Consider the following 21,196-nt stretch of genomic DNA (forward strand, 5'->3'; position numbering starts at 1 on the left):
TTTCAATAGTGCAAGAAAATATTTATTTGCTACATATTTACATTCCTTCCACCCCTAGTGGATTGTACAATGCATATTTGAGTTGAAGCCTTAGAAATTAAAACTTACTGAAGGCTACTGTAAGCACAGTAAATATGAATGTACTAGAGCTGATTGCTTTTCTTATGTAGCAAACCCACTCTTCCTTTCCTGTGTCCTGCTGTATGTGTATGATGTGTGTGTATGCTGTGTAGGTTTTTTCCAGTAGTAGTGCATGTGAAACTGATCTAGGCGCTATTCTGTGTGTGTATTTTGGTGAGGGCTGGCCAGTGGTTTGTTACTGAGGTCTCTCCCTTCTGGTGGCATGCAGCATCCACTGCAGCAGATCTCCTGCCAAACCTTCCATCAAGGAACTGTACTGCTCACTGGGTGGCTGACGTTTACTGTCGTCTAGGCAGTCTGAGTCCAGTAGACAACTCTCTGTAGAAATAAGATAGAACAATCATATAGTAGACCAAACATCAATATGGATTTTTTTTTTTTGCATTACTATGAACTGAAGTGTCACCTCACTAACCAGTGGATGATGCAAAAGTTAAATATAGACAACAATATATTCTGGGTTCAAGTATTTACACAATACGTCACCTCTTACTAGTAAAAACACTATCACATCGGTATCAAGCTCACCTCTCCATTTACTGTCTTTATCAAGTCTAGCAGACAGACAGGCTATGGCTAACAAAGAAAGAGGACTGTCTTACCAGCATCACAGCACACCCCAGGTGCAGCACAGTGTCCCTCCTCAGACCCACACACTCTTCCTCCGACCTCACAGGGAGAGGTCAGGTAGTTCTCCTCCACACAACTAGCTGCCTCTGGGGAGCCCATGTAGCAACCCATCCCTTCCCCACAGCAGATACTGGGGCCAAAGCAGAGGCCCCGGTTTCCGGGGCCACATGACATGCACTGGAAATAAAAGGATCCTTTGTAAATAGCTGTGTAGAAGGTTAAAGCCAGGTAAGTTACAACACCGCTGATTGGCCTACTGTGTTTCAGTGGCTTAAATGAATAGTTATTTTTATTTAAGATTCAATACTGCAGGCATTATCGAGGAGTCACATAAAGGACGATGTCGCCCCAAAAAATATCCGTAGGCTACATTTTATCTCTGGCAGAGCTCATTTGTAGGCTATTCACATTAAGCTGATTTGATGCTTATCTGTAAGAACTGTTTCATTAACCACGGAACAGAATGAATAGGCTACTTAATTTCAAACCAATGGATTCTTTGCACCAATAGGCCTAAAGTGTATTAAAACACCAAAGCACTCACTTCCTTCCCAAACAACCCAATTAAAACCAATCAACTGTTAAAATTATTGCGAACAAAACTGAGTAACTTTCCTTCCTCGAAAAATAACTTACCGGTCTTTTCAGATCAGGAAAAGAGCGCTTCCCGCCTCGCGGACAGTTCTGGATGTAGCACGCAGAGGAGAGCGCGAGGAGCCCCAGGACGCACAGAAGTGGAATAGTAGAATCTGGCATCTTGTTCCGTCTAAAGTGCTTCGTCCAATTTGTACTGTAGGCTACGGCTACAACTGAACTCCTTCAAATGGCTCGTTTTTTTTGAACGACTAAGAACTTTCCGTTATTTATTGGGATCGTCCAAGTTGGTACAACGCTGATAAAGCTTAAGCTTCGCGCCTACGTCATCACATAATTTGCCTCTCCCCACCGTGACCATCGCCAATGTCCGATCTGATCTCTGATGATTCAACTGTCAAAATTAGGTTAATCCCTCTCCCATTTGATTAAAGACTAATTAGAATTGACCAATAACACTGGTAAATTAGATGAATGAGACTGACACTGTCTGTTTATATAGTGGCAAGAAAAATGTATGTGAACCATTTGGAAATATCTGGATTTCTGCATAAATTGATCAAAACATTTGATCTGATCTTCATCTAGGTCACAACAATAGACAAATCTGCTTAAACTAATAACACAAACAATTATATGTTTTCATGTCTTTATTGAACACACCGTGTAAACATTCACAGTGCAGGGTGGGGAAAGTATGTGAACCCTTGGATTTAATAACTGGTTGACCCTCCTTAGGAAGCAATAACCTCAACCAAACTTTTTCTGTAGTTGTGGATCAGACCTGCACAACGATCAGGAGGAATTTTGGATCATTCCTCTTTACAAAACTGTTTCAGTTCAGCAATATTCTTGGGATGTCTGGTGTGAACTACTCTCTTGAGGTCATGCCACAGCATCTCAAATCGGGTTGAGGTCAGGACTCTGACTGGGCCACTTCAGAAGCCGTATTTTCTTCTGTTGAAGCCGTATTTTCTTCTGTTGTCGATTTACTTCGGTGTTTTGGGTCTTTGTCCTGTTGCATCATCCAACCTCTGTTGAGCTTCAATTGGCGGATAGATAGCCTCACATTCTCCTGAAAAATGTTTTGATAAACTTGGGAATTCATTTTTCCGATGATAGCAAGCTGTCCAGCTCCTGAGCCAGCAAAGCAGCCCCAAACCATGATGCTCCTTCCACCATACTTTACAGTTGGGATGAGGTTGATGTTGGTGTGCTGTGCCTTTTCTCTCCACACAGAGTATTGTGTGTTCCTTCCAAATAACTCAACTGTAGTTTAATCTGTCCACAGAATACTTTGCCAGTAGCACTATGGAACATCCATGTGCACTTTTGCAAACTTCAGACGTGCAGCAATGTTTTTTTGGACAGCAGTGGCTTTTTACGTGGTGTCCTCCCATGAACACCATTCTTGTTAAGTGTTTTACGTATTGTAGACTCATCAACAGAGATGTTAGCATGTTCCAGATATGTCTGTAAGTCTTTAGCTGACACTAGGATTACTCTTAACCTCATTGAGCATTCTGCGCTGTGCTCTTGCAGTCATCTTTGCAGTACGGCCACTCCTAGGGAGAGTAGCAACAGTGCTGAACTTTCTCCATTTATAGACAATTTGTCTTACTGTGGACTGATGAACATCAAGGCTTTTAGAGATACTTTTGTAACCTTTTCCAGCTTTATGCAAGCCAACAAATCTTAATCTTAGGTCTTAATCTTCTGAGACCTCTTTGTTCGAGGCATGGTTCACATCAGGCAATGCTTGTTGTGAATAGCAAACTCAAATTTTGAGAGTGTTTTTTATAGGGCAAGGCAGCTCTAACCAACATCTCCAATCTCATCTCATTGATTGGACTCCAGATTAGCTGACTCCTGACTCCAATTAGCTTTTGGAGAAGTCATTAGCCTAGGGGTTCACATACTTTTTCCAACCTATACTGTGAATGCTTAAATGATATATTCAATATAGACAAGAAAAATACAATACAGTTTAAGCATGCTATGTTTGTCTATTGTTGTGACTTAGATGAAGATCAGATCAAATTTGATGACCAATCTATGCAGAAATCCAGGTAATTCCAAAGGGTTCACATACTTTTTATTGCCACCGTACTTCAAGGAGTTGTCTGGAGAACGCTCTTGACAAGCCTATCCACTGTCAGGTTGTTGCCTAGGCGTATATAAAATGATGTGACACCATAGACATTCCAAGCATATGCATTACAAAGAAATATAACCATTTCATTACATATAATGCCAATGACTTCAATAATTGTCTCTAAAAACACATCCTAAACTTGCATTTCCATAACATAGGCCAAAATATAATTTGTAAGTGATCTCAACTCATTTTAGGTCATGCAAGTGGTCTCCCCTTAATTAACCGTTTGCATCCCAATCAGACAAGAGACTGAGAAGAGGGATGGCAATGTTAAAAGAGAAAGAAGTAACAGAAATAGTGAGTAATAGAGAAATGTTTGACTAAATGTGAAACAAAATGTGTGACATTGATCCAGAGTGATGTGCTTGTGACGGGTTATTAGACAGACAGGCAGACACAGAGAGAGAGCAAGCATTGTAAGACCCAGAGTGATGAGCTGCATCATAAATCTTCCATTTTGTTTATGGCACATCAAGCAGGACCTCTGAACATGAGCTAAAGAAGCTGTCAGTCCTTTACAGCGATGCCACGGCTAATTGCTCTGAATATTTATGACAGAAACACTAAACCAGCTGTTCGTATGCAAGGCAGAAAACAAAATGGAGCAACAGTGAGAAGTCATGGGGAGCCTTCAAATGAATGGAGCAAAAAGAACAATATCTACCCTCCACCCCCATGGCTGTATGGAAATGATGTGATGTCACAACCACAGCCAGTGCAACTAGTTGGGAGAGGAAACATGATTCCCAATGATATTGTTACATTAGCATACAATGGTGCAGCTTGGCACACACATTTCTTAGACTGACCAATTATTCCATACCTAGTCTACTAGAGCAATGGCAGTTCACAGAGCTATGGCAGTAGTGGGGGAACTGGGAAAGAGACAAATTCTAAATGGAACAATCAGGGTTCCGGGTTCCATCCAATAGGCCTTATGCACATTCCATGATCGAACGTTCTAAACACACTACCTATCGGTGTGGCAATTTCCAGTCAGTCTAGTTGTTATCGACGATATAACGTTACTACCACTATATCGCAGTTTTTTTACTAGGTGTCTTCAGGACTTGCCTCAAATTAATATTGTACATTGAATTGTTACATCAGCCTCCGATACTCCAGCTAGCAAGAATGACAAGGGGTTCAAGATGTATATAGGAAGCAACATAGACAACTATGTCGATAACAACTAGACCGACCGGAAATTGCCAAACCAATAGGAAGTGTGTTTAGAACGTTCGATCATGGAATGTGCATAAGGCCTATTGGCAACAGATTTCCAAGCAAATATTCTAAAATATGCATAAAGAAAATATGCAAATTTTCTCACCAGTGGTGTTTCCACCAAACAGACTTGCTGTGTGATGCCATTGTGCACACAAAATGTTATTTTTTGCTTAAAAGATTTCATGTACCGAATACAAATCTAAAGCTCAATGTGTTTCGCATAGTTCATTTTACCTCTCACAAAAAGATCCCACCATGTCGAACAAACAAATTATCTGTAGGCATTTATAAAATTGTACCAAAACTTCTTGTTTCCATCACAGCTGTAGTGACTTTTTTTTATACTGTATGACTTTACTCACATAAAAACTGTGCATAGAAACATGGTTTATGATAATAAATACCTTGAAATAAACATTGAAACCAATATCAGTTGGACATGACATGGACAGATGGAGCAGGGAGAAAATAAGCTACAGCTTGTGTGTGGTTTTGAACACAACCATATTTATGCAGTGACATTTGACACGTTTTTATTTAGGAATAAATCAAGCCATTGGAAATTCAAATGGGCCTTTCTAAATGAGTGTTAATTCTCAGTGTCCTAACAGGTGGCTTGTTGCATATCATACTGGCGTTAGAATAGTAAATTCTCAATAAGGGTCTCGTCAGAATTAGTCAGAGGAAGTGACAAAAAAATCCAATGCAGAGATGCGCATGGGGACATCATGTGCATGTCTATAGCTCCGTTTATACCTGTGGTTAACATGCGTCCTACATCCTGATATGGTCTGTTTACACTTATAAGATCACAATGCGTATTTTAAACATCTACCCCTGTCTAAAAATGTGGGCACAATCATAATGTGGATGAGATCTAATCAAAATCTAATCTAATTTTATGGTATCGTACTCATATGTTGTAGATGCAGCAAAATGCTTATATTTCTTGCTACAATAGTGCAGCAATACCGAACAATACACACAAATCCCCCAAAATAAAAATCAAGACATTTCAGAAAGAGCAATTTCTGAGTCCAGAATATAAATATAATTAGAAACTGGGTGGTTCGAGCCCTGAATACTGATTGGCTGACAGCCATGGTATATTAGATCATACACCACCGGTAAGACAAAATATGTATTTTTACTGATTAAATTACATTGGTAACCAATTTAGCTCTAGGGGCAATCTCAACACTGTGCGTTACAGGGAAGACATCCTCCCCCCTCATGTGGTATCCTTCCTGCAGGCTCATCCTGACATGACCCTCCAGAATGACAATGCCACCAGCCATACTGCTCATTCTGTACATGATTTCCTGCAAGACATGAATGTCAGTGTTCTGTCATGGCCAGCGAAGAGCCATTCCATTGAGCACGTCTGGGACCTGTTGGATCGGAGGGTGAGGGCTAGGGCCATTCCCCCCAGAAATGCATGGGAACTTGCAAGTGCCTTGGTGGGGTAACATCTCACAGCAAGAACTATTTATTATCTAACCATATAAAACGTAACATGCCTGTATCATACTAATTTGAGTGTCCTGGATTTACATTTACTATGCAACCAGTCTGAATCAGGACAAAGGACGCATGTTAGAACCGGGTATAAACAGGCGTGCTTTTGTTAATGTGCCTGTGTGTGTGTATGACAAAGAGTGGGAAACACTTATTGCACAGCACTTATGCACATCTGACAGAACCCTTGGTGACATTACAAGCTTTGATGCTAATTCATGCTACAGCCTATCATGCTGACACCGTTACATTTCCCCCTTGTTTTAACTGAAATATAATTTTTTAAATACTGTAGAAAAGGCCCACGGAGTTGGTGGAATAATCCTTTAATTCATTGCCATTTACTCAGCTGGGCCAGGGGCGCTTTAATTAGGTCAGGTGGAAATGTCCGACAGATCTCATCTCCATAAAAGGAGGAAATTGCCTGATCTCGCTGCTTTCTCTTCCTTAAAACTCCATCTGATCCAGAGGTTCTGTGCGTCCATGAATCCACCACAGACTACTCAGTAAATATACCACTTTATGGTTAAAGGAATTCCTGCCTCAGTCTCATCCATTCCTCTGTCACCTGACACGTGACCACCTTCACTGTCAGTCATCCTACCTGTCCAGCTTCCCACACAGATTCCACAAATCTTTCAAATACCCTCATCCTTTCAAAAGTTCTTCAAGAAAGTATTTATGTATGAGTAAAATGTATTGATATACCTTATAAAATAACTTAAAATAACAATTACATAAAGTTGTATTTTCTTCAAAACATTAAATCAACCAATTTTACCTGCCCTTTATTATGGTTTTCACAATCTGTTGTCTATCATGAGGCCCTGTGATTGAAATTATTCTCTCTATATGAAAATTAGATTTAGTTACACAATATTTGTTTATGAACTTTGCAAACAAACACTTCTATAACTCCCCCCACGTCCTTTAGTGACTGACTGTTTGTCATAATGGCACACTTAATTTTTATTTGACAGTCCACTTAGCAGGACCAGTGACATCTGGCGCACATCCTCTACTTCGAGAAGTATTTAGTATTTTATTAGGATCCCCATTAGCGGTTGCCAAGGCAGCACCTACTCTTCCTGTGGCCCAAACAGAAATAAAACATGACATCATACAAAACATTTCTCCATTATTACATTACAATTTTACAATACATGAATAAGAATAATGTGTGGGTGGGTGTAGAGTGTGTGTTAGAGTGAGTGTATGTGTGTGTGTTTGTTCACAGTCCGCATTGTGCCTTTATCTGTTTATTAAATCAGATTTCATTGCTAGCTTGAGTTACCTGAGGTGGGAGAGCGTTCCATGAATGGCTCTATATAGTACTGTGCATTTCTTAGCCTCTGTTCTGGACAGAGACGTCTGCCGTATGTCTTGTGGGGTATGCACACTGACATAGCACACCCCCACAAGGCCACGCCACTGGGTATGTATGGGTGTCTGAGCTAGAGGTCGACCGATTAATCGGAATGGCCGATTAATTAGGGCAGATTTCAAGTTTTCATAACAATCGGAAATCAGTATTTTTTGGCGCAACGATTTGCCTATTATTATTATTATTTTTTTTACACCTTTATTTAATCTTTATTTAACTAGGCAAGTCAGTTAAGAATACATTCTTATTTTCAATGACGGCCTAGGAAAGGTGGGATAACTGCAGAGGGGCAGAAAGACAGATTTTCACCTTGTCAGTTCGGGGGATCCAATCTTGCAACCTTACAGTTAACTAGTCCAACGCAATAACGACCTGCCTCTCTCTCCTTGCACTCCACAAGGAGACTGCCTGTTATGCAAACGCAGTAAGCCAAGGTAAGTTGCTAGCTAACATTAAACCTATCTTATAAAAAACAATCAATCATAATCACTAGTTAACTACACATGGTTGATGATATTACTAGATATTATTAGCGTGTCCTGTGTTACATATAATCTGACTGAGCATACAAGCATACAAGTATCTAACTGAGTGGTGGTAGGCAGAAGCAGGCCATAAACATTCATTCAAACAGCACTTTCGTGCGTTTTGCCAGCAGCTCTAAGTTGTGCATCAAGCATTGCGCTGTTTATGACTTCAAACCTATCAACTCCCGAGATGAGGCTGGTGTGACCTTAGTGAAATGGCTGGCAAGTTAGCGCGTGCTAATAGCGTTTCAAACTTCACTCGCTCTGAGCCTTGGGGTGGTTGTTTCCCTTGCTCTGCATGGGTAACGCTGCTTCGATGTGGTGGCTGTTGTCGTTGTGTTGCTGGTTCGAGCCCAGGGAGGAGCGAGGAGAGAAACGGAAGCTATACTGTTACACTGGCAATACTAAAGTGCCTATAAGAGCATCCAATAGTCAAAGGTTAATGAAATACAAATGGTATAGAGGGAAATAGTCCTATAATAACTACAACCTAAAACTTCTTCCACCAGCTTTCATATGTTCTCATGTTCTGAGCAAGAAACTGAAACGTTAGCTTTCTTACATAACACATATTGCACTTTTACGTTCTTCTCCAACACTTTGTTTTTGCATTATTTAAACCAAATTGAACATGTTTCATCATCTACTTGAGGCTAAATTGATTTTATTGATGTATTATATTAAGTTAAAATAAGTGTTAATTCAGTATTGTTGTAATTGTCATTATTACAAATAAATTTTTTAAATATATTTATATTGGCCGATTAATCGGTATCGGCTTTTTTGGTCCTCCAATAATCGGTATCGGTATTGAAAAATCATAATCGGTCGACCTCTAGTCTGAGCTGTGTGTTAACTGATTGAAAATTAGACTTGTGGTAACATTGCTACATTTTACATTGGCTACAGAACCATGCTAGCTCCGTGAAGAACGGGACCGCCAAATGCTGAAGCGCATAGTGCATAAAAATGTCTTCAGTTGCAACACTCACTACCGAGTTCCAAAGTGCCTATGGAAGCAACGTCAGCAAAATAACTGTTTGTCGGGAGCTTCATGGGATCACCATGCGCAATGCCAAGTGTCAGCTGGAGTGGTGTAAAGCTCGCCGCCAATAGACTCTGGAGCAGTGGAAACACGTTCTCTGGAGTGATGAACCACACTTCAACATCTGGCAGTCCGACGGACTAATCTGGGTTTGGTGGATGCCAGGAGAACGCTTCCTGCCCCAATGCATAGTGTCAACTGTAAAGTTTGGTGGAGGAGGAATAATGATCTGAGCTGTTTTTCATGGTTTGGGCTCGGCCCCTTAGTTCCAGTGAAGGGAAATCTTAACGCTACAGCATACAATGACATTCTAGACTATTCTGAGATTCAAACTTTGTGGCAACAGTCTGGGGAACGCCCTTTCCTGTTTCATCATGACAATGCCCCCGTGCACAAAGCGAGGTCCATACAGAAATGGTTTGTCGAGATCAGTGTGGAAGATCTTGACAGGCCTGCACAGAGCCCTGACCTCAACCCCATCAAATACCTTTGGGAGGAATTGGAATGCAGACTGCGAGCCAGACCTTATTGCCCAGAATCAGTACCCGACCTCGCTAATGCTCTTGTGGCTGAATGGAAGCAAGTCCCCGCAGCAATGTTCCAATATCTAGTGGAAAACCTTCCCAGAAGAGTAGAGGCTGTTATAGCAGCAAAGAGGGGACCTGCTCCATATTAATACCCATGATTTTGGAATGAGATGTTCAACATTATCACAAGTGTTGTGATAATTGCGATGTTTGCTCTATAACCTGTTAGCTCATATGCCCTGTGACCATGACATATGCCTAAGGCCGAGACAATAAGAAAACAGTGGCAGAATAAATTCAACAACAAAACCCTGAGAGCAACCTCTGTCCGGTGAAGTCAACAAAGATAATGTTTCCGACATTTTCCAACTATTAAACAAATATTGATTCAGAACCACGGAGAGTCGCAACATTTCTTTATCATCAAAGGTGTATGCTTAGTCTAATACAGTAACAACTAAAAGATACCAAAAACAATTTAGTCCAATCAATGTAAGCTAAATATGATGTGGCTGTCCATGGTTCTGATTTGTATGTTTGTGTTCGTGCAAGTAGAAAAACATGTTGACTCACCCTACTCATCCTCCTCTCTCTCATGTTGAAGAAATGGTCTATGACACTGTCATACAGTACACGCTTTAATTTTTTGTTGTCCTAGGCTACATCCTTCCAGGCTAACTTCCTTTCATGGGCAACATTAGCTAGTTAACATTAGCCTTCTACATCTAGCTACATATTGAACTTCCATCCTCTCAGTTCAGGGCACAATGTATTTTATGGTTGGATCAGAATAGCCGTTACAATTACTGGCCAGTACGGAGAATTAAGTTTGAGAATTAAGTCCAAATCTCTATCTCCATTAGAGGTCGACCGATTAATCGGAATGGCCGATTAATTAGGGCCGATTTCAAGTTTTCATAACAATCGGAAATCTGTATTTTTTGGCGTGACGATTTGCCTATTATTATTAAATATTTTTTTACACCTTTATTTAATCTTTATTTAACTAGGCAAGTCAGTTAAGAACACATTCTTATTTTCAGGAATATCTTGGGGTGGTGTATGCTGTTCTTTGTATGACATTTTAATATTTGATTATTAACCAATGATATTAGGCCACTCTTGGCCATGATTACAGACACCTGTGTCTTTTGACACTATATAAACAAGTCATCCCGCAGTGTTTGTGATTATACCCTGATGAAGTCAGCTTGGCTGTCGAAACACTGGTAATTACATTTTTGCATCTGAGCTCCTAGAGTGTGCGGCTCTTTTATTTTTACATACTTAACATGGAACATATTGCACTTTTACTTTCTTCTCCAGCACTTTGTTTTTGCATTATTTAAACCAAATTGAACATGTTTCATTATTTACTTGAGGCGAAATTGATTTTATTGATGTATTGATTTTATTGATGTATTATTAGTATTGTTGTAATTGTCATTATTACAACAAAAAAAAAAATTGGCCAATTAATCGGTATCAGCTTTTATGGTCCTCCAATAATCGGTATCAGCGTTGAAAAATCATAATCGGTCGACCTTTAATCTCCATCAGTGGCTAATATACGAAAGGGTCAATTTTAGCCTGCCACCGGAGGACAACAACACAACGAGATGCAACAACTCAAGTTATTTCTGTTGATTATGTATATCAAAATCAAATCAAATGTATTTATATAGCCCTTCATACATCAGCTGATATCTCAAAGTGATGTACAGAAACCCAGCCTAAAACCCCAAACAGCAAGCAATGCAGGTATAGAAGCACGGTGGCTAGGAAAAACTCCCTGGAAAGGCCAAAACCTACGAAGAAACCTAGAGAGGAACCAGGCTATGTGGGGTGGCCAGTCCTCTTCTGGCTGTGCCGGGTGGAGATTATAACAGAATATGGCCAAGATGTTCAAATGTTCATAAATGACCAGCATGGTCAAATAATAATAATCACAGGCAGAACAGTTGAAACTGGAGCAGCAGCACGGCCAGGTGGACTGGGGAGAGCAAGGAGTCATCATGCCAGGTAGTCCAGAGGCATGGTCCTAAGGCTCAGGTCCTCCGAGAGAGAGAAAGAGAGAAGGGGAGAATTAGAGAGAGCATGCTTAAATTCACACAGGACACCGGAAAGGACAGGAGAAGTACTCCAGATATAACAAACTGACCCTAGCCCCCCGACACATAAACTACTGCAGCATAAATACTGGAGGCTGAGACAGGAGGGGTCAGGAGACACTGTGTTAAGAGTGAAGCCAAATCCAAACTAGCTTCCGTTGACACTTTATTTTTTGCTGCGCCAGAACCATTGACAGTTGAGCTCACTCAGTTTAGCTCAATGCTGATTGGCTATTATTTTATACTTTTTATCAAGAGAGGCCAAATGCTTGTTGGCTTCCCTTGCATTCAATACTATGGGCGTCAACTCGGTTGTACTCTTTATGACCAGACAGCATCAGCTAGATGGCTTACACATACAGAGACAAAGGGGTGATGTTTCGCTCGCTTGGATGCTTTCTCCGGTGAGATACATTCAGCCTCTTGCGAATTTAAGGAACATTTTGACAACACAGAGAGATGAAAGAAAAATCATTTTATGTTTTTTTCTTGGTCCATTTTTTGGGATCCATGAATACATGACACTGTATATACAGTATGTAATTAAAATTCTCATTAAAGTTTGGCTACATTTTCAGGCCCTCCATTATGTCAGCATCGGTCTGGACATGACGGACTGTAGCCAATACGGCAAATTATTAATGTAGATTTACATTGCACACAGTGGTTCCCAAACTGTGTGGCGTGCCCCAATGGGTTGGCGGGGGGGATGTTGGCAGAGGGGGCATCCCCTCCCTCCCCCAAAAAAGATTTTAAAGGAACTCAGTCTGGCTTTAAACTTACTCTGGAAAGTTATAATAGTAGAATCCTCCTGCTTAGATGCAATTTCGAAATTGGATAGTGCATGATGGAATGATGGCGCCGGAGCAGTCTTATCGGCTCTTAACCAACCATACTATTTTGTTTGTATTTTTGCGTTGTTCGTAACTTGTTTTGTACATAATGTTGCTGCTACTGTCTCTTATGACCGAAAAGAGCTTCTGGACATCAGAACTGCGATTACTCACATTAGACAAAGAGTTTATCTTCAATGACTCGGACGGGAGGGAGATACAACAGACACCTGACCAGGCCCCGTAATTCGCTGGGGAAGGAAACATAGATTTTGCAAAAAAGGTTCAGGGTGCCTTGTAAGGTTTAGGCCGACGAGTGTCTAATCTGCCTTTGACTTCCTTCCTGCTAGCTAACGTTCAATCGCAAGAAAATACATGGGACAAACTGAAAGCTCGTATATCCTACCAACAGGACATTACAAAACTGTAATATCTTATGTTTCACCGAGTCGTGGCTGTACAACGACATTAAGAACATACACTCTATTGGAAGATAGAACAGCAGCCTCTGGTAAGACATGGGGCAAGGGTCTATGCATACGTAAACAGCTGGTGCACGATGTCTAAGGAAGTCTCAAGGTTTTGCTCGCCTGAGGTAGAGTATCTCATGATAAGCTGTAGACCACAATATCTACCTAGAGAGTTTTCATCTATATGTTTGTAGCTGTCTACATACCACCACAGACCAATGCTGGCACTAAAATTGCACTCAATGAGCTGTATACAGGACAATGCTCATCCAGAGGCGGTGCTCCTAGTGGCCGCGGACTTTAGGGGAACTTAAATCAGTTTTACCTAATTTCTATCAGCATGTTAAATGTGCAACCAGAGGGAAAACATTTCTAGACCATCTTTACTCCACACACAGAGATGCGTACAAAGCTCTCCCTCGCCCTCCATTTGGCAAATCTGACCATAATTCTATCCTCCCGATTCCTGCTTACAATCAAAAATGAAAGCAGGAAGCACCAGTGACTTGGTCTATAAAAAAGTGGTCAGATGAAGCAGATGCTAAACTACTGGACTGTATTGCTAGCACAGAGTGGAATATGTTCAGGGAGTCTTCCGATGGCATTTAGGAGTACACCATATCAGTCACTGGCTTTATCAATAAGTGCATTGAGGATGTCGTCCCCACAGTGACTGTACGTACATACTAGAGGTCGACCGATTAATCGGAATGGCCGATTAATCAGGGCCGATTTCAAGTTTTCATAACAATCGGAAATCGGTATTTTTGGACACCGATTTGGACGATTATTATTTTATTTTTTGACACCTTTTTAACTAGGCAAGTCAGTTAAAAACACATTCTTATTTTTCTTATTTTCAATGACGGCCTAGGAACGGTGGGTTAACTGCCTTGTTCAGGGGCAGAACGACAGATTTTTACTTTGTCAGCTCAGAGATTCAATCTTGCAACCTTACAGGTTAACTAGTCCAATGCTCTAACCACCTGCTTTCCATTGCACTCCACGAGGAGCCTGCCTGTTACACGAATGCAGTAAGAAGCCAGGGTAAGTTGCTAGCTAGCATTAAACTTATCGTATAAAAACAATCAATCAATCATAATCACTAGTTAACTACACATGGTTAATGATATTACTAGTTACTACTAGATATTACTAGTTTATCTAGCGTGTCCTGCGTTGCATATAATCGATGCGGTGCACATTCGCGAAAAAGGACTGTCGTTGCTCCAACGTGTACCTAACCATAAACATCAATGCCTTTCTTAAAATCAATACACAGAAGTATATATTTTTAAACCTGCATATTTAGCTAAATTAAATCCAAGTTAGCAGGCAACAGTTTGGGCCGCCTGGCTCGTTGCGAACTAATTTGCCAGAATTTTACGTAATTATGACATAACATTGAAGGTTGTGCAATGTAGCAGCAATATTTAGACTTATGGATGCCACCCATTAGATAAAATATGGAACGGTTCCGTATTTCACTGAAAGAATAAACGTTTTGTTTTCGAGATGCTAGTTTCCGGATTCGACCATATTAATGACCTAAGGCTTGTATTTCTGTGTGTTATTATGTTATAATTAAGTCTATGATTTGATAGCGCAGTCTGACTGAGCTGTGGTAGGCACTAGCAGGCTCGTAAGCATTCATTCAAACAGTACTTTTGTGCGTTTTGCCAGCAGCTCTTGCTGTTTATGACTTCAAGCCTATAAACTCCCAAGATTAGGCTGGTGTAACCGATGTGAAATGGCTAGCTAGTTAGCGGGGTGCACGCTAATATCGTTTCAAACGTCACTTGCTCTGAGACTTGGAGTAGTTGTTCTGCTTGCTCTGCAAGGGCTTTTGTAGAGCAATGGGTAATGCTGCTTCAAGGGTGGCTGTTGTTGATATGTTCCTGGTTCGAGCCCAGGTAGGAGCAAGAAGAGGGAAGGAAGCTATACTGTTACACTGGCAATACTAAAGTGCCTATAACATCCAATAGTCAAAGGTATATGAAATACAAATCGTATAGAGAGAAATAGTCCTATAATTCCTATAATAACTACAACCAAAACTTCTTACCTGGGAATATTGAAGACTCATGTTAAAGGAACCACCAGCTTTCATATATTCTCATGTTCTGAGCAAGGAACTTAAACGTTTGCTTTCTTACATGGCACATATTGCACTTTTACTTTCTTCTCCAACATTTTGTTTTTGCATTATTTAAACCAAATTGAACATGGTTCATTATTTATTTAAAGGCTAAATTGATTTTATTCATGTATTATATTAAGTTAAAATAAGTGTTCATTCAGTATTGTTGCAATTGTCATTATTACACATTTTTTTAAATACAAATCGGCCGATATCGGTATCGGCTTATTTTGGGGTCCTCCAATAATCGGTATCGGCGTTGAAAAATCATAATCGGTCAACCTCTAGTACATACCCCAGAGCTGCCGCTTTCAAGGAGCGAGACTCTAACCCGGAAGCTTATAAGAAATCCTGCTATGCCCTCCGACAAACCATCAAACCGGCAAAGCATCAATACAGGTTTAAGATCTAATCGTACTACATAGGCTCCGACGCTCGTCGGATGTGGCAGGACTTGCAAATCATTACAGACTACAAAGGGAAACACAGCCGAGAGCTACTCCGTGACACGAGCCTAACAGACAAGCTAAATAACTTCTATGCTCGCTTCGAGGCAAGTAACATGCAAAAGAGAGCATCAGCTGTACCTGACGACTGATCACGCTCTCCACAGCCGCTGTTTTAAATTTTAAATTTTACCTTTATTTTACTGGGCAAGTCAGTTAAGAACAAATTCTTATTTTCAATGACGGCCTAGGAACAGTGGGGTAACTGCCTGTTCAGGGGCAGAAATACAGATTTGTACCTTGTCAGCTCGGGGTTTGAACTTGCAACCTTTCGGTTACTAGTCCAACGCTCTAACCACTAGGCTACCCTGCCACTGTGAGTAAGACCTTTAAAAATGTCAACATTCACAAGGCCGCAGGGCCAGACGGATTACCAGGACGTGTACTCAGAGCATGCGCTGACCAACTGGCAAGTGTCTTCACTGACATTTTCAACCTCTCCCTGTCTGAGTTTGTAATACCAACATGTTTCAAGCAGATCACCATAGGTCCTGTGGCCAAGAACACTAAGGTAACCTACCTAAATGACTGCCGACCTGTAGCGCTCATGTCTGTAACCATGAAATGCTTTGAAAGGCTGGTCATGGCTCACATCAAAACCATTATCCCAGAAACTCTAAACCCACTCCAATTTGCATACCTCACCAAGAGTTCCACAGATGATGCAATCGCTATTGCACTCCACACTGCCCTTTCACACCTGGACAAAAGGAACACCTATGTGAGAATGCTATTCATTGACTACAGCTCAGCGTTCAACACCATAGTGCCCTCAAAGCTCATCACTAAGCTAAGGACCCTGGGACTAAACACCTCCCACCTATCCTAGATCCTGGACTTCCTGACGGGCCACCCCCAGGTGGTAAGGGTAGGTAACAACACATCCGCCACACTAATCCTCAACATGGGGGCCCCTCAGGGGTGAGTGCCACTGTTGTGGATGACTCCAGCACCATCATTAAGTTTGCTGATGACACAACAATGACACAATAGCCTGATCACCGACAACGATGTGACAGCCTATAGGGAGGTCAGAGACATGACCGTGTGGTGCAAGGACAACAACCTCTCCCTCAACGTGATCAAGACAAAGGAGATGATTGTAGACTACATGAAAATGAGGTATTCATTGACTAAAAACACCAGTCTCAATGTTAACAGTGAAGAGGCGACTCCGGGATGCTGGCCTTCTAGGCAAAGTTGGAAAGAAAAAGCCATATCTCAGACTGGCCAATAAAAAGAAAAGATTAAGATTGCCAAAAGAACACAGACACTGGACAGAGGAACTCTGCATAGAAGGTCAGCATCCCGGAGTCGCCTCTTTACTGTTGACGTTGAGGCTGGTGTTTTGCGGGTACTATTCAATGAAGCTGCCAGTTGGTAAACTTGGATTAGCTAACACAAAGTGCCATTGGAACACAGGAGTGATGGTTGCTGATAATGGGCCTCTGTATGCCTATGTAGATATTCCATAAAAAATATGCCATTTCCAGCTACAATAGTCATTTACAACATTAACAATGTCTACACTGTATTTCTGATCAATTTGATGTTATTTTAATGCACAAAAAATGTGCTTTTCTTTCAAAAACAAGGACGAAGTGACAAACTTTTGAACGGTGGTCTAAGTAAGAGCTACTATTTCATTTTTGGTGAGTTTGGACATTTACAAACGAATGTGAACAAGAAACATTGTGCAAATTAACAACATTTTGATGCATCCTTGTTTGAAGAAAGAACAATACTGGCTCTGGAGCAGCATGTGTAGGCTACACCTGTGTCTTTGTATTCTGGAGTTGCTAGGGCAACGGGCCTGCCTGCTATGCTCTGAGCGGAGAAGATGGGCCGAGAACAGAGGAAAAAAATGCAATGAAATCAAGATGGTGGCAGCTGTTCAAATAACTCATCCAAAGGGCTTTAACTTCTTAAACATGGCAGAAAGCTAACAAAATATGATGCACTGTCACTTTACTAATTCAGCCACTTACGAAGATGAACTAGCAAATTCAATTTAGGGGGTTGCATTAATGCAGAATTCTGCGCTTTTCACACAGAAAATAAAGATCAAACGCACAAGAAATATCTTGCAGCGTTTTGTAAATGCAGACTAATTTCATGCTTCAGTTGCACTTCACTCGGTTGATAATTCATGAACTTGCATTCTTATCAGCAGACAGCGCTCTGACTGATGTGAAGCTACTTCACTCAAGTTCTTTCCTTGGTGAAGCCAGCCTACTTTTCTCCAGTAAAATGCAAGATTAACTTTAAGCAAAACATTAATGATAAACATTAGAAATATGATGGCCATGCATCGTTTTTGAAAAAAATATAATTGCTTTTTCACTGTAAACTAATTTACTGTGTTGCTGCCAGCCAAATAGCATTGAACTCCTATTGTCATCTGATATAAATTAAACTATTTTCTGCTGAACGTGTTGCACTAATGTATTTTCTGTGAAGGAAAACTATAGTTGCACGTCATTGATCACTCTGTTGAAGCAAAAAAACACGGCTGTCTTTCAATATAAAAAGCAACTCCTGTCAATACACATCTGGACTTAACGGCTCCCGCTTTCTCCCATTGTACTATTTACAAACAAAAAGGTGACTGGCTTAACTGTTCTGGGGAACTATTGTAAGGGAAATGAAGAACGCGATCTGCTTTATCTCCTAACGTATTAGGTATTGCACAAGTTGACTGCAGGTATTTACTTAAAAAGGTAGCTACAAATATTGAAATGTATTTTAAACTTCAAAGACATAGATTCAAAGGTATTGACAGTATTGAAAAGCCATCTCCTGGCTATTTACAAATACCACGGAATATGGTATATACGGTATACTGCCCAAGCCTAGAATATGAACATCCCGACAGTCTGAGGCAGGATACTCTGCAATCATCCTACTCCAACTATTGGCAGGGATAATGTGGCCTTTCTTATTTGTCAGCATGAATGCAATGTGTCGGTCCTGTCTTGATGACTCTATTAGATTTACACTCATTGTTCTATAGACTTTTGTAGTCAAATTATTACTTGGAATAAACTAAAAGCTAAAACGCTCCTTATCCCAGTGTAGTGCCGAAAAGCACCCCCCTGCCAGAATCCCCACCCCCTTCTCGTGAACGTGCACGCACTCAATTCTTCATTGCTGCGACTTGCTTGCTAGTTGAGATTTCTGATCATGTTCGGCTGGAGATAATTTAATTTATGTCAGTTTGAAAGCAGGGGGGGGGGCACTTGTAATGTCTGTAGTTTTCAGTTTGGCTATTTGTTTCAAGTGTAATAATCTATAAATAAATCGCCATCTCTCCCATGTCTTATTTGACTAGTAGTTGATCTGAAATGCTTATTGCTTGCCAACATTTTACTCCCTCCTCTATATTAATTTTTTTTTTCTTCTTCTTTTTTTTAACCTTTATTTAACCAGGCAAGTCAGTTAAGAACAAATTCTTATTTTCAATGACGGCCTGGGAACAGTGGGTTAACTGCCTGTTCAGGGCCAGAACAACAGTACCTTGTCAGCTCGGGGGTTTGAACTCGCAACCTTGCGGTTACTAGTCCAACGCTCTAACCACTAGGCTACCCTGCCGCCCCGATTTAACACAAATACGGTTGAAGTCGGAAGTTTACATACACCTTAGCCAAATACATATACACTCAGTTTTTCACAATTCCTGACATTTAATCCTAGTAAAGATTCCCTGTCTTAGGTCAGTTAGTATCAACACTTTATTTTAAGAATGTGAAATGTCAAAATAATAGTAGAGAGAATTATATTTTTTAGCTTTTATTTTATTTCATCACATTCCCAGTGGGTCAGAAGTTTACATACACTCAATTAGTATTTGGTAACATTGCCTTTAAATTGTTTAACTTGGATCTAACTTTTCAGGTAGCCTTCCACAAGCTTCCCACAATAGGTTTTGTGAATTTTAGCCCATTCCTCCTGATAGAGCTGGTGTAACGGAGTAAGGTTTGTAGGCCCCTTCCTCGCACATGCTTTTTCAGTTCTGCCCACAAATTTTCTATAGGATTGAGGTCAGGGCTTTGTGATGGCCACTCCAATACCTTGACTTTGTTGTCCTTAAGCCATTTTGCCACAACTTTGGAAGTATGCTTGGGGTTATTGTACATTTGGAAGACCCATTTGCGACCAAGCTTTAACTTCCTGACTTATATCTTGAGATGTTAATTCAATATATTCACGTAATTTTCCTCCCTCATGATGCCATCTATTATGTGAAGTGCACCAGTCCCTCCTGTAGCAAAGCACCCCAACAACATGATGCTGCAACTCCCGTGCTTCAAGGTTGGTATGGTGTTCTTTGGCTTGCAAGCCTCCCCCTTTCTCCTCCAAACATAACAATGGTCATTATGGCGAAACAGTTCTATTTTTGTTTCACCAGACCAGGGGACATTTCTCCAAAAAGTATGATCTTTGTCCCCATGTGCAGTTGAAAACTATTGTCTGGCTTTTTTATGGTGGTTTTGGAACAGTGGCTTCTTCCCTGCTGAGCGGCCTTTCAGGTTATGTCGATATAGGACTCCTTTTACTGTGGATATAGATACTTTTGTACCTGTTTCCTCCAGCATCTTCACAAGGTCCTTTGCTGTTGTTCTGGGATTGATTTGCACTTCTCGCACCAAAGTACGTTCATCTCTAGAAGACAGAACCCGCCTCCTTCCTGAGCGGTATATGACGGCTGCGTGGTCCCATTGTGTTTATATTTGTGTACTATTGTTAGTATAGATGAACGTAGTACCTTCATGCGTTTGGAAATTGCTCACAAGGATACACCAGACTTGAGAAGTTCTACAATTGTTTTTCTGATATGTTTTGATTTTCCCATGATGTCAAGCAAAGAGGCACTGAGTTTGAAGGTAGGCCTTGAAATACATCCATCTAATTATGTCAATTAGCCTATCAGAAGCTTCTAAAGCCATGACATAATTTTCTGGAATTTTCCAAGCTGTTTAAAGGCACAGTCAACTTAGCGTATGTAAACTTCTGACCCACTGGACTTGTGATACAGTGAATTATAAGTGAAATAATCGGTCTGTAAACAATTGTTGGAAGAATTACTTGTGTCATGCACAAAGTAGATGTCCTAACCAACTTGCCAAAACTATAGTTTGTTCACAAGAAATTTGTGGAGTGGTTGAAAAATGAGTTTCAATGACTCCAACCTAAGTGTATGTAAACTTCCGACTTCAACTGTACATTAATGATTAATTTTGCTTGCCTATCCTGACGTGAAGTTTGTTTTATAGAAAGTATTTGACTCTGATGTGTGCCACAGAAAGTATTTGACTCTAGCCACAAAATTAGAAGGCGGGGGGGAGGATTTACTCCCCCCCCCCCCCCTTCTATCTTGGTACT

At 40.7% G+C, this 21,196-nt stretch overlaps 1 protein-coding gene across 1 annotated transcript; it reads right to left on the reverse strand.

The window, feature by feature from the left end:
* LOC135517943 (vasotocin-neurophysin VT 1) lies at positions 1–1,716 on the reverse strand. Its single transcript, XM_064942682.1, has 3 exons — positions 1,408–1,716; positions 744–948; positions 1–459 (listed from the first exon to the last, which is right to left on the reverse strand). Exons 1-3 carry the CDS (start codon positions 1,525–1,527, stop codon positions 317–319), a joined length of 468 nt encoding a protein of 155 aa, XP_064798754.1. The 5' UTR covers positions 1,528–1,716; the 3' UTR covers positions 1–316.
* Positions 1,717–21,196: the final 19,480 nt, after the last annotated feature.

Source organism: Oncorhynchus masou, chromosome 28 (genome assembly GCF_036934945.1).
Source record: "Oncorhynchus masou masou isolate Uvic2021 chromosome 28, UVic_Omas_1.1, whole genome shotgun sequence".
NCBI lineage: Eukaryota > Metazoa > Chordata > Actinopteri > Salmoniformes > Salmonidae > Oncorhynchus > Oncorhynchus masou.